The sequence below is a fragment of the Marmota monax genome, unplaced genomic scaffold, assembly GCF_021218885.2.
Source record: "Marmota monax isolate L192 unplaced genomic scaffold, Marmota_monax_Labrador192_F-V1.1 WCK01_AAM20220418_F8-fsc00053, whole genome shotgun sequence".
NCBI lineage: Eukaryota > Metazoa > Chordata > Mammalia > Rodentia > Sciuridae > Marmota > Marmota monax.
Genome location: NW_026693153.1, coordinates 5,853,693 through 5,866,794, shown reverse-complemented (window position 1 = coordinate 5,866,794; position 13,102 = coordinate 5,853,693). Strand labels below are relative to the sequence as shown.

Below are 13,102 nucleotides of genomic sequence, written 5' to 3'. Positions count from 1 at the left end.
GTTTGTATTTTCATTTCAAGTTGTAAGAGGTATTTATAAAATCTGGATATAAATCTGATATATAACTTGCACATATTTCCTCTCAGTCTCATGCTATTCATGGTATCCTTTGATGCAGCAAATTAAAAAAAATTATTTGTTCTTTTTTATAGTTATACATGACAGGAGAATGTATTTTGACATATCATATATTCATGGCGTATAAATTCCCATTTTTGTGTTTGTACATGATGTGGAGTTTCATTGGTCATGTATTCATATATGAACATATAGGAAAGTTATGTTTGCTTCATTCTACTGTCTTTTCCATTCCCATCCCCCTCCCTTTGCCCCACTACATCCTGTCCAACCTGGTGAACCCTGCCCCACCTATTGTGAGTCAGCATCCACAAGTCAGAGAGAACACTCAGCCTTTGGTTTTTTGAGAACGGCTTATTTCACTTAGCATGATAGTCTCTAGATCCATCAGTTTACCAGCAAATGCCATAATTTGATTCTTCTTTAAGGCTAAGTAATATTCCATTTTCTTTATCCATTCATCTTTTGAGGGGCACTTAGGTTGGTTCCATAGCTTAACTATTGTGAATTGGGCTCCTATAAACATTGATGTGGTTGTATCACTGTAGTATGTTTATTTTAAGTCCTTCGAGAATATGCCAAGAAGTGGGATAACTGAATCAAATGGTGGTTCCATTCAAAGTTTACTGAGGAATCTCCATACTGCTTTCCAGAGTGGTTGCACCAATTTGCATTCCCACCAGCAATATATGAGTGCACATTTTCCCCCACATCCTCGTTAACATTTACTGTTACTTGTATTCTTGATAATTGCCATTCTGAGTGGAGTGAGATGAAATCTCAGTGTAGTTTTAATTTGAATTTCTCTAATTGCTAATTATGTTGAACATTTTTTTCATATATTTTTCATATATATCTCATATATTTGTTGACCTATGCTATTTATTCTTCTGTGAAGTGTCTGTTCTGTTCCTTTACCCATTTATTGATTGGGTTATTTGTTTTTTTGGTGTAATTTTTTGATTTCTTTATATATCCTGGAGATTAATGCTTTATCTAGGTGCATGTGATAAAGTTTTTCTCCCATTATGTAGGCTCTCTCTTCCTATTCTTATTGTTTTCTTTGCTGTGAAAAAGCTTTTTAGTTTGATATTATTCCATTTATTGATTCTTGATTTTATTTCTTGCACTTTAGGAGTCTTGTTGAGGATTTGGTTCTTAAGCTGACACAATGTAGATTTGGTTCTACTTTTTCTTCTATTAGGCACAGGATTTATATTCCAGTGTTCAAGTTCTTGATCCATTTTGAGTTGAGTTTTGTGCAGGGTGAGAGGGTTTAATTTCATTTTGCTACATATGAATTTCCAGTTTTCCCAGCACCATTTGTTGAAGAGCCTATCTTTTCTCCTATATATGTTTATGGCACCTTTGCTAGTATGAGTTAATGTATTTATGTGGGTTTATCTCTGTGTCTTCTATTTTGTACCATTAGTCTTCATGTATCTGTTGGTGCCAATACCATGCTGTTTTTGTTACTATAGCTCTGTAGTATAATTTAAGATCTGGTATTTTTTTTAATTGCTTTTATTTTTTAAATACATGACAGCAGAATGCATCACAATTCTTATTACACATATAGAACACAATTTTTCATATCTCTGTTTGTATATAAAGTATGTTCACACCAATTCATATCTTCATACATGTATTTTGGATAATGATGCCCATCACATTTCACCATTATTGCTTTTGCTAACTCCCTGCCCCAAGATCTGGTATTGTGGTGCCTCCTACTTTACTTTTCTAACTAAAGATTGCTTTGGCTATTCTGGGCCTCTTATTTTTCCAAATGATTTTTAATGACTGCTTTATCTCTTTCTATGAAGAATGTCATCAGAATCTTAATAGAAATTGATGTATGAAATATTGATAATTTGAAACAATTTTTAAAAATTATATATTTTTAGTTGTAGTTGGACACAATACGTTTATTTTATTTATTTATGCTTATGTGGTGCTGAGGATTGAACCCAGTACCTTGCACATGTTGGCAAGTGCACTACTGCTGAGCCACAAGCCCAGTCCCAATTTTTAAAATTTTGATGAAGTCCAATTTATTTATTTTTTCTTTTATTGCCTGTGCTTCTGGTATCGTATCCATGAAAGCATTGCCAAATCCAAAATCCCGAAGAGTTTTCCCTATAAAGAAATATTGATTTTTGGTAAAGAAAAATCTTAAGGGAAATAGAGAACAATCAAGGTGAATGTATAATCATTACTAATTGAAGAGGGTATAAATAAATATCTAGTTGTTTAGAGAAGAGAGTAAACAATCCAAGTATCTTAATAAAATCTTAACTTCACACCAGTTTACTTCTAGCAAGAAGAAACAAATTACAGGTACAGAAGATGTAGTGGTTACCCAAGTGAAAAGGAGCACTAGAAATAAGACAGATATTTGCAATAAGTGACTATTAAGTAACCACTTCAAATAAATAATCTGGATTTATGTAGGAATGTGTGTGGATACATGTGTGTGAGTGTATGTGTGTGTGTACTGCATATGCTTTTAAATTAATTAATTTTAATTAGGTATATATGACAGCAGAATGCATTTTGATTCATTGTATACAATTGCAGCACAACTTTACATTTCTATGGTTGTACACATTGTAGCATCACACCACATGTGCAGTCATACATGTACAACCAACTTTCCTGCCCTCATGCACCCTCCATCCCTCTCCTCCCTCCCCTTTGCCCAAAGTTCCTTCATTTTTCCGATGCCTCCTCACTCCCAATTATGGATCAGCATCCACTTATCAGAGAGAACATTCAGCCTTTGTTTTTTTGGGATTGGCTTACTTCTCTTATCATGATATTCTCCAACTCCATTCATTTACCTTCAAATGCCATAATTTTATTCTCTTTTAATGCTGAGTCATATTCCATTGTGTGTATATACCACAGTTTCTTTATCCATTCATCTATTGAAGGGTATCTAGGTTGGTTCCATAGTTTAGCTATTGTAAATTGAGCTGCTATGAACATTGATGTGACTGTGTCCCTGTAGTATGCTGATTTTAACTCCTTTGGGTATTGATTGAGGAATGGGATAGCTGGGTCAAATGGTGATTCCATTCCCAGTTTTCTAAGGAATCTCTATTTGCTTTCCATAGTGGTTGCATCAATTTGCAGTCCCACCAGCATGTATGAATGTGTCTTTTCCCCCACATCCTTGCCAACACTTATTGTTGTCTGTATTCTTGATAACTGCCATTCTGATTGCTGTGAGATGAAATCTTAGAGTAGTTTTGATTTGCATTTCTTTAATTGCTAGAGGTGTTGAACATTTTTTCATATATTTGTTGATCAAATGAATATATTCTTCTGAGTAGTGTCTGTTTAGCTCCTTAGCTCATTTATTGATTGAGTTGTTTGTTTTTTGTGGTGTTAAGTTTTTTGAGTTCTTTATATATCCTGGAGATTAGTGCTCTATCTGACCTGTGTGGGGCAAAAATTTGCTCCCAAATTGTAGGCTCTCTGTTCACCTCATTGATTTCTTTTGCTGAGGAGAAACTTTTTAGTTTGAATCCATCCCATTTATTAATACTTGATTTTATTTCTTGCGTTTTATGAGTCTTGTTAAGGAAGTTGGAGCCTAATCCAACATGATGAAGATGTGGCCCTACTTTTTCCTCTATTAGGTGCAGGGACTTTGGTCTAATTCCTAGATTCTTTATCCACTTTGAGTTGAGTTTTGTGCATGGTGAGAGATAGGCATTTATTTTCATTTTGCTGCTTATGGATTTCTAGTTCTCTCAGCACCATTTGTTGAAGAGGCTATCTTCTGCATACACTTTTAACTCCCAAATCCAATTACTCTTTCAAGAATAGGAGATAATAGCCTGTTGAGAGTTGGTGAGTTGATGGTGGGTAGGGGTAAGTAGTCGGCAATTTTTAGAAGAAAGGGGATCTAATTTTGCAATTTGGAGCCTCTTCTTTTTTGATTTGAAAATGACTTATGTGTATGATTTTTTATTTCAGTGATGAAAATAAAGTATTTGCTATTGTACTCATGTGTCCTGGTTTCCAGGGCACTTGCAGTTTCAGAACATTATATCCTGTCGAAAAACTACAGACCGCAGTCATTTGGTTTAGAAAGGAAGGATTTCCAAAGAACCTAGATAATATTTTTAATGCCATGCCAATTACCATATCAACTAATTGCCCTTTAAATCAGAGTTAGAATTTGCAACTAAATGCTAGGGAGTTCCTTGAAATATTCTGGGTTTGTTAAACACCTAGCACTAAATTTTATTGCTACCCTAACTTCCACTTCTTGTTTGTTATATAATTCTTTATTGGACTGAATTTTAGACACACATTTCTTCATCGTCTATTTCCTGGAAGCCCAATTTTCTTCTTTGAGTTAACTGAAACTCACATTTGGGAGAGGCCAGTTCATGAAGGGTCTTGTGTGTCTAGGCAAGATGTACGGACATTATTTGGCATAGACTGGAAAGCCACTGAAGACAGGACCATATTGGTTTGTCAGAAGGCTTGCCTGGCAGCATGGTGGAAAAGGTTTTAGAAGCAGGTGGGATGGACTGATGATTTTTCTCTCCCCTTCTTCCCTTCATACTCCAAACTCACTGGGGAAAGCAAACTTATAATGGTTATTTTAATCTCAAGAAGAAACAGGGAGAAAGGAGTTTCCAAAACAAAGATATAACCAATGCTGAAACACAGTTCCTATGGAATTCTGCTGTCAGAACCCTGAGGTTTCTTTTTCATTGTTTACCAAACTGGCACCAGACACAGGGGCTCACCTTCACTGCCGCTTCAGTCTTTGCTTCTGGTGAGCAGGCTTCCTCATTAGCTGTTTGCTTACCTTCCCTGTAGGGAAGCTGGTCAGATATTGAGAGCCAGAGATTGGGACAGGCAATTTGTATTCTGAAGTGACAACCTTATATTTAAATTTTCTCTTGAAAGTTCTAAAATATACTCAAAAAGGATGATAGTATTATGAAACTTCCTTGTCATTCCATCACCCATGTTCAATAATTCGGAATATTTTGCCACACCCACTTTGTTACTGAATCTACTTTTAGCTGAAGTATTCTTTTCATTATTAATATTATTTTTGATTGAAAAAATCATAATTATATCAAATTATATAAGGGGTGTAATATGACATTCTGACATCTGTGCACAATGTGGAATGATTAAATCAAGCTAATTAACCTCATGTAGGTCACAATTTTGAAAAACAGTCTTGTCCATCTCATTAAATTAGTTGCTGTTATGGTTTAGATATGAAGTGTCCCCGCAAATCTCCATCATTTTGCTTACCTGCCATTTTTTATGGTGAAAACTTTGAAATTTACTCTCTTATTTTGCAATATAGAATAAATTATTATTGACTATAACCACTCTACTGTGCAACCGATTTCAAAGCCTATTTGTTATGATTTGGATATTAAATGTCTCCCCCAAAGCTCATGTGTTGAGGCTTTATCCCCATTGCAACACTGTTCAGTCTAGGTCCTTTTGGAGGTGATGGGATCGTGAGGGCTCTGACTTCATGAGTGGATTAATTAATTTATGGGTTCACATTTTAATGGGTTTTAGGGTGGGGCTTAATTATAAAACTGATCTCTCTCTCTCTTTTGCTTCTCAGGCACCAAGTGTTCCCTACCATGATGTTCTGCTTTGCCACAGGCCTTAACCCCATTTTTCAGTTTGTATTTGAGGTCATGTAGGTCACAATTTTGAAAAACAGTCTTGTCCATCTCATTGAATTAGTTGCTGTTATGGTTTAGATATGAAGTGTCCCCGCAAATCTCATGTGTGAGACAACACAGGAATTTTCAGAGGTGAAATAATTAGATTATGAGAGGTGTAACCTAATCAGTGAAATAGTCCATTGATGTAAATTAATTAAATGGTAACTGTGGGCAGGTACAGTATGGCTAGAGAAGGTGGACATTAAGGTATATACCCCTTTGGGGTATTTATTTTGCCCCTGGTGAGCAGAGCTCTCTCTGCTTCTGATTGTCATGTTCTGAGCTGTTTTTCTCCGCCATGATGTTCTGCATCACCTTAGGCCCAGAGATATGGAGTCGACCAACCATGGACTAAAACTCTGAAACCATGAGCTAAAATAAACTTTTCCTCCTCTACATTGTTCTTGTCAGGTCTTTTGTTCACAGCATTGACAAAGCCGACTAAAACAGTTACAATGTATGGTAGGTGAAATAATATGGCTAGGTCCTAATCTCTGAAACCTGTGAATGTTACTTTATATAAGCAGAAGAGACTTTGTAGATATGATTAAGTTCAGGATCTGGATGTGTGGACATTATCCTGATCCATAGGTGAGCACTAAATGCAATCACAAATGTCCTTATAAGGAGGCAGAGGGAGATTTGATACGGGAGACACAGGCCACCTGACAGAAGCAAAAGGAAACAGAGAGAAAATACTACACTTTTGACTTTTGAGACAGAATTGGGGCTGGGGATGTAGTAGAGCACTTACCCAAAGCTTGAGACTCTGGATTAGATCTCTAACACCTCCAAAAGGAAAAAACAAAGATGGAGGAAGGGACCATACACTAAAGAATACAAGTGACTCCCAGAAACTAGAGAGAGAAAGGAAAGGGATTTTCTCCTAGAATGACTACTCCTCTACACATTGATTTCATCTGAGTGAAAGTGATTTGAGACTTCTGGCCTCAGAATTTTGAGAGAGTAAATCTGTGTTGCTCTAAGTCACCACGCTAATAGGAATTTGGTATAGAAGTCATAGGAATCTAATACACCAACATTCAAAGATATTTATTAAGGTAGGAATTCCATTTTCTGTAGAAGATGAGATCCTTCAGGGGTCAGGCCTACTGGAGAGGCAACATAAACTGAAAAAAGAGCAGCGATGTGGGAACTGGATTCTAGACCCTGTTCTGCCAAAGACTTTGAGCCAAGTCACTTGTTTTTTCTGAGATTCAGTTTCCGTATACATAAAATCAAAAGAATGACTGGGATAAATTATCCTAGAGAGATTTTTAATCTCCTTATCTTGTTTTACCAGATGAAATCAAATAAGATGGATAAGGAAATAGGTTTAAAAAGGACACCAGATTCTCAACAGCCTTCTTAATAAGCCTGGGAGGGGCCTTTGGCTGGGAATATTCATTGAAAATTTATTTGGCCTCCACTGGGTGGACAGCTTTCAGATGAGCAGTTTCATTCAGTCTGCATAATGATCTTGATGATGTAGTTATTGGCACCTCTGTTGTGTTGGTGAAGAAATGAAAGGTTAGAGGAGATTTGGTTTTACTCAGGCTGACAAGGCTGAGCATAGGTTTGGATTAGGTTAGCTGGCACCAAAGGCCACTTGCGTGAGATGCTCTTCTCTTGAAGGGTAGCTTGAGGTGATGCAGTAGGGCATTCAAAACTTAGGGAAGGTGTCCAGTTGTGTCTCATCCTGAGTCCTCCTTTTTTTTTTTTTTTTTTAAATGTTGAATGTCGGTATTGTCTTGTTGGAGGAAAGAATAACTCATAACTTTCGTGCTGGAGACTGTTTTGGAAACTGTTCTGGGGCAGTTTAGGTGAACAGCTACTTCTCATCTACCACCCAGAGTCACTTTATGTGTGAGTTAGAGTTTAGAAAAATCTGAATTTGTGGTGTACTAGAAATATCTAACATGTACTTTGGTATTTATTTAAATCCAGAATTCTTTTCTCTGGGATCATGACCTTAATTCTTAGATTATGTTTTCAGTTAAAAAATGGGTTCATTTTTTTTATACACTCCCTATTCCCTAGGGAGCACATTTTATAAGTAAATACCCTTTTTATTTGAAACTTTCAATGGATTGTAGAAAGGAACACAAAAGAAAACAACTTTTTTATTGATTTAAAATGGGGATAATGATACTTACATTACATGAAGATTGAGTTTGTATATATAAAGCTCCATGCAAAGTAGTTTTGATTTTTATTGAAATAAAGGGAGTGCAAAGTATCACCTGGCTTAACTTAATGTCTTTTCTTTTTTTTTAACCTTTAAAATGAACCATTTATTAAATCAGACTGTTATTTCTTACAGTTATGTAAGTTACATGTATGTTTGATTCGGAGTATTTCACATGGAAAAATTTTAAACTCCTATAGGCAAGCAAAATTGTATTACACAATATGTAAGTGGGAAAGGAGTACTGCTAAACATTCAAATAAGGCAAGGATTTAAAACAATAAAATAATAATAAAAAATTTAAGCATTCCTTTAAGAGAATTCAACACTACAAGCTTAAATGTACTTTCTGCGTGTATTCATATATCAAGGCAGTGTTTCTTCTTTTAAAACATCAGGAAGTAGAATAAGGCTCATTAATATTACAGCTGCCCTCAAGATTTCAATCTCATTCGCTTTCTTTAAATTAAAATTCATGAAGTGCACAATTAAGATATATCAAAAAAACTGAATCTGCTACTCTAACAACAGCTGTCCATGCTTAATACTTAGTGGTTTGTTGGACCGAATTATGTCTTTTCAGGGAAAAAAAAATATAAGCCACTGTAAAACATTTGGTTTGAAATGTATGCTAATACTTTTCTTCAAAATCAAAAATTATGGAGGAAAAGGGTTATTTATTATAAGGAATAGAAAGCAAAACACTAGAATGACCAAACATTTTCAAAGAACAAGCACCACAAAGGACATTTGCATTCAGTTTGTAATATTTATCAATGCATTTTTCTTCTTCCAACCAATCTACTTCATCAAATTCTGAATCATCTTCTGAATCACTATATTCCACAGCAATAAGGCGAGACAGGATGGTGGCAACATCATTTTCAATGTGTTCATGCTTAGCTTCCTGTTCACGCTGCTCTTCTACTTTGCGTAGTTGAATACCTTTTCGTATTGCTTCCAGTAGTACACTCCTTGCGTCACTGATTACAGGTAGGGTTGATGGATGACGCTTTGGCTCAGAAGCAGGTATAACTTGTGATGGAGGAGATGGAGGCATTAATGGAACATAGGGACCTGGGGCAGTAGATGGTGTTGGATGTAGCCCAGAGGGAGGATGAGCAAGAGCTGCAACTGTGATAGGTGATGATGGTCGAATGCCAGGTGGAGGCAGAGGAGGTGGTGGTGGGGGTGGAGGCAGCCCCTGGACTTCACCTTGTGGGAGTGGATGAACTGGTACAATCTCACATACTGGGGCAGCTCTAGCTATTGGTGGAGAGGATTGTACTAGAGGCGGTGCAATTGGAGGAGGAGCTGGGTGAAGAACTCCAGGGGCAATCTGAAGAGGAGCTGGAGGTGGTGGTACAGCTGGAGCTTGCAAAGCAGTGGTTGGAGGTGGAGGTGGGGGAGGTACTGGAGGGGGAGGAGTGGAAGTCATTGAAGCTCTTAATGAAGAAGTTGACAAGGCATATGGAAGAGGTGGTGGAGGAGGTGGTGGAGTGAGGCTCACAAACATAGGTGTTCTGCCTGTGGCTGGTGACTGAGGGCCATTTTCTATCAAACCTGTAGCAGAACTGACACAGGTGGGTAAGGGTTTTGCATCTCCTGTTCCATGCATGGGTGGAGGCAGAGGTGGTTCATGTGGTCTGACTAAGACCCTTTCCTCAGCTCTAGTCAGAAGCTCACTCATCTGACTAAATGGCAAGGCAGAAAGTGAATAAGATCCATCCATATGATCCACGTAAGTCTGAGGTCTTGTTTCAAAATGAGAGGCTGGGCCATTAGCAACTTCAATATGCTTATGTAAGAGATTAGCATCATCTTCAGCCAGCTCTGGACCTTGGGCCAGCTTCTGCCATTCTCTCCTCCTGTCATGAGGTGCTCTTGACCCTTTTTCTGGTTCATGAGGACGATCTAGATTTTTCTGCTTCTGTTTCCTCTTTTCCTCCCTCTTGTCCTCTGTATCTTGCAACATTTTTTCTTTCCACAGATCAAAGAAATATGAAGGATTGGTATAAAACTTCAAACCTTCTTTACCATCATCTCTATAAGGAGTAAGTATGTTGAGAAGTGGAGGTTGTTCACAAACATCATATGTCTCTTGTAATGGAATAGGCAAAGTCTTGCGGTCGAAAAGCTGCTGATCTTGAATTGTAGAACTTCGGAAGGCTTTTCTCATTGTTATGTCCGGCAAAGACAATTCTTCTTCTTTAGGATCAAGCTGTGTAACACTAACAGATAAACGGTCCACGTGTTCTTGCAGTGAGTTAACTCTGAAGGAAAAACTATGTGCTTCATTGAATAATTCTCCAAATATATCTTCAGCATATTTACTTACACTACTTAGCTGTCTAATTATATTTGCCAAAGAAATATTGGTTACACATTCCAGTTCATTCTTTTTTTTTAAAAAATATTTATTTATGTATCTTTAGTTTTTTTTTTTAAATTTTAATGTTTATTTTTTAGTTTTCGGCAGACACAACATCTTTGTTTGTATGTGGTGCTGAGGATCGAACCCGCGCTGTACACATGCCAGGTGAGCGCGCTACCACTTGAGCCACATCCCCAGCCCAGTATCTTTAGTTTTTTAGGTGGATACATTAGCTTGTTTTTATGTGGTGCCGAGGATCAAACCCAGTGCCTCATGCATGCTAGGCGTGCACTCTACCACTGAGCCACCACTCCAGCCCCTCCAGTTCATTCTTAATGCCTCTAGGCAGTGCTGTGTGGCACAAGTGCCTAGGATCGATGTTTCTTTTCACTAACGGCATCTTGAGATAAACCTCTGTGCTAGTTCACCCATCATAGGGGGCGAATATCGCTCTTCCCCCTTTCCTGAGGCTCTGTGGTATTACCCAATCCTTAGTTTGGGGGAGGGGGACACTTAATGTCTTTTTTTTTTTTTTTTTAAATTTTTTATTGTTGGCTGTTCAAAACATTACATAGTTCTTGATATATCATATTTCACAATTTGATTCAAGTGGGTTATGAGCTCCCATTTTTACCCCAACTTAATGTCTTTTCAATGAAATTTATGTATACATTCTAGTGAAAAGAAATTTTGTTTTGATTACAAAAAGAAAATTATTTTACTAATTGTAAAGACTTTAGTTTTTATAATTAGTGTTGCTGAAACTGTAATCTCTGAGCATATATTTTGGGGTCCATGAGAATTGTGTACTTTAAAAGGGACCAATATGTTCCCTGAGGTTGAAACTTATTTAGTTTCTATCCTGTTTCCAGGATGACTTTGCATATATTATAATTGGCCAAGATGGACATGTGCATACATACACATACTCAGACACATACACTTTGGAACCAGTTGAGAGTACCTTACAGACATAATGTCTCTCTCTATCACTTTTACTTCAGTATATATTTCTAAAAACAAAGCTTTTTTCTTATATAAATATTGTGCAATTGTTAAAATCAGTGGTAGCTGGGGATGTATCTTAGTGGTAGAGCACTTGTGTAGCATGTGCAACAACAAATCAGTGGATTTTATATATAATCACTTATTTTTTAAAATTTATTTCTTATATACATGACAATAGTGGAGTGCATTAAATTCATAATTATCCATTCACAGCACAATTTTTCATAACTATATATAGAGTATGTTCACATCAAATTATGCCATTATACATGAGCTCTCTTATTTTTTTTGCATCACAATTCTTTTTTTTAATATTTATTTTTTAGTTTTTTAGGTGGACACAATATCTTTATTTTACATTTTATGTGGTGCTAAGGATCGAACCCAGTACCTCAATCATGGTAGGCAAACACCCTACCACTGAGCCACAATCCCAGCCCATCACAATTCTTAATACATCTTTATATCACAATTTATCATAACTCTGTTTGTATATAAAGTATGTTGACACCAAATTTACATCGTCACACATGTATTTTGTATAATGATGACCGTCTCCTTCCATCATCCTTGCTATTTATAATCACTTATATGATCAATAATGCAGTATCTTTTTAAAGACAGACCTATTTAAAATTTTCTAATTGTTTTACTAACATCATTTATATCAAAAGAAAAATGTTGTTAGTTTTGGTTTGGGTTTTGGGTTTTAATTCAGAACCCCCCTGCCCCTGCCACACACACATAGGCCATTTGTTTTGTAGAATTACTCTCAATTGGGTTTGCTCAATTTTGTTTCTTCATGATTTGGTTCATATAATATATCTGCCAGGAATACCACAGAAGTGATTTTTGAAACTTTTTAGTCCTTCAGATCAAGAATCAAATATTTATTACCAAAGTTATTTGGAAACTTTGATCTTGGAGTTTTTATGTCTAAATATGATCCCTTGGTTGGTCATGGGTTGCATATATTCCATTCTGTGGCTTGCCTTTTCATTCTTTTAATCTCTGTCATAGGACAGAAGTTTTTTTTATTTTGGTGTTGTCAATTTTATTATTACTTTTAGTTATGTTTTTTGTGTCCTATTTAATAAATGTTTCCTATTTCCAAAGATTATAAATATATTCTCTATAATCCTTTTTATAAAAAGTGTATGTTTTATTCACAAGCATGTTCCCAATTCTGTATAAAATGAAGAAAATTTGTAAGTAAATGGTGAAATTATAGAGTATCCATCCAATAGAAAATTATGTTCCCACTTAAAAAATCATGTTTTTGACATAAGAAAATGCTAACAACCAAAAAAAAAAAAAAAAACACTTAAAAATAATAGCATGTGTAATCTGGGATTTGAGCCAAACTTGGGGAAAATTGCAATGTTTTCAATATCCTTCTGTTTAAGAAGGTGGTATTTCTCTCCCTTATTCAGAATTTCTCATGTTTCTCAATGAAGTTTTATATGTTCTTTTTTCGAAAATTTTAAAATTTATTTTAATTAGTTATATTTGATAGTAGAATGCCTTTATTCACTTTGATATATCATACATAGATGGGATATAATTTCTCATTTTTCTGAGTGTACATGTTGCAAAATCATATTGGTCATGTAGTCACATGGGTTTAAATTAAAAAGCTTCTTCTCAGCAAAGGAAACACTTAATAATGTGAGGAGAGAGCCTACAGAATGGGAGAAAATCTTTACCACGTGCACCTCAGATAAA

The 13,102-nt window shown here is 36.0% G+C and overlaps 1 protein-coding gene across 1 annotated transcript; it reads right to left on the bottom strand.

The window, feature by feature from the left end:
* Positions 1–8,668: 8,668 nt before the first annotated feature.
* Positions 8,669–11,777, bottom strand: LOC124100018 (actin-binding protein WASF1-like). Its single transcript, XM_058582918.1, has 2 exons — positions 11,769–11,777; positions 8,669–10,393 (listed from the first exon to the last, which is right to left on the bottom strand). The coding sequence occupies exons 1-2, from the start codon at positions 11,775–11,777 to the stop codon at positions 8,669–8,671; spliced, it is 1,734 nt and encodes a 577-aa protein (XP_058438901.1).
* Between the last annotated feature and the right edge of the window lie 1,325 nt (positions 11,778–13,102).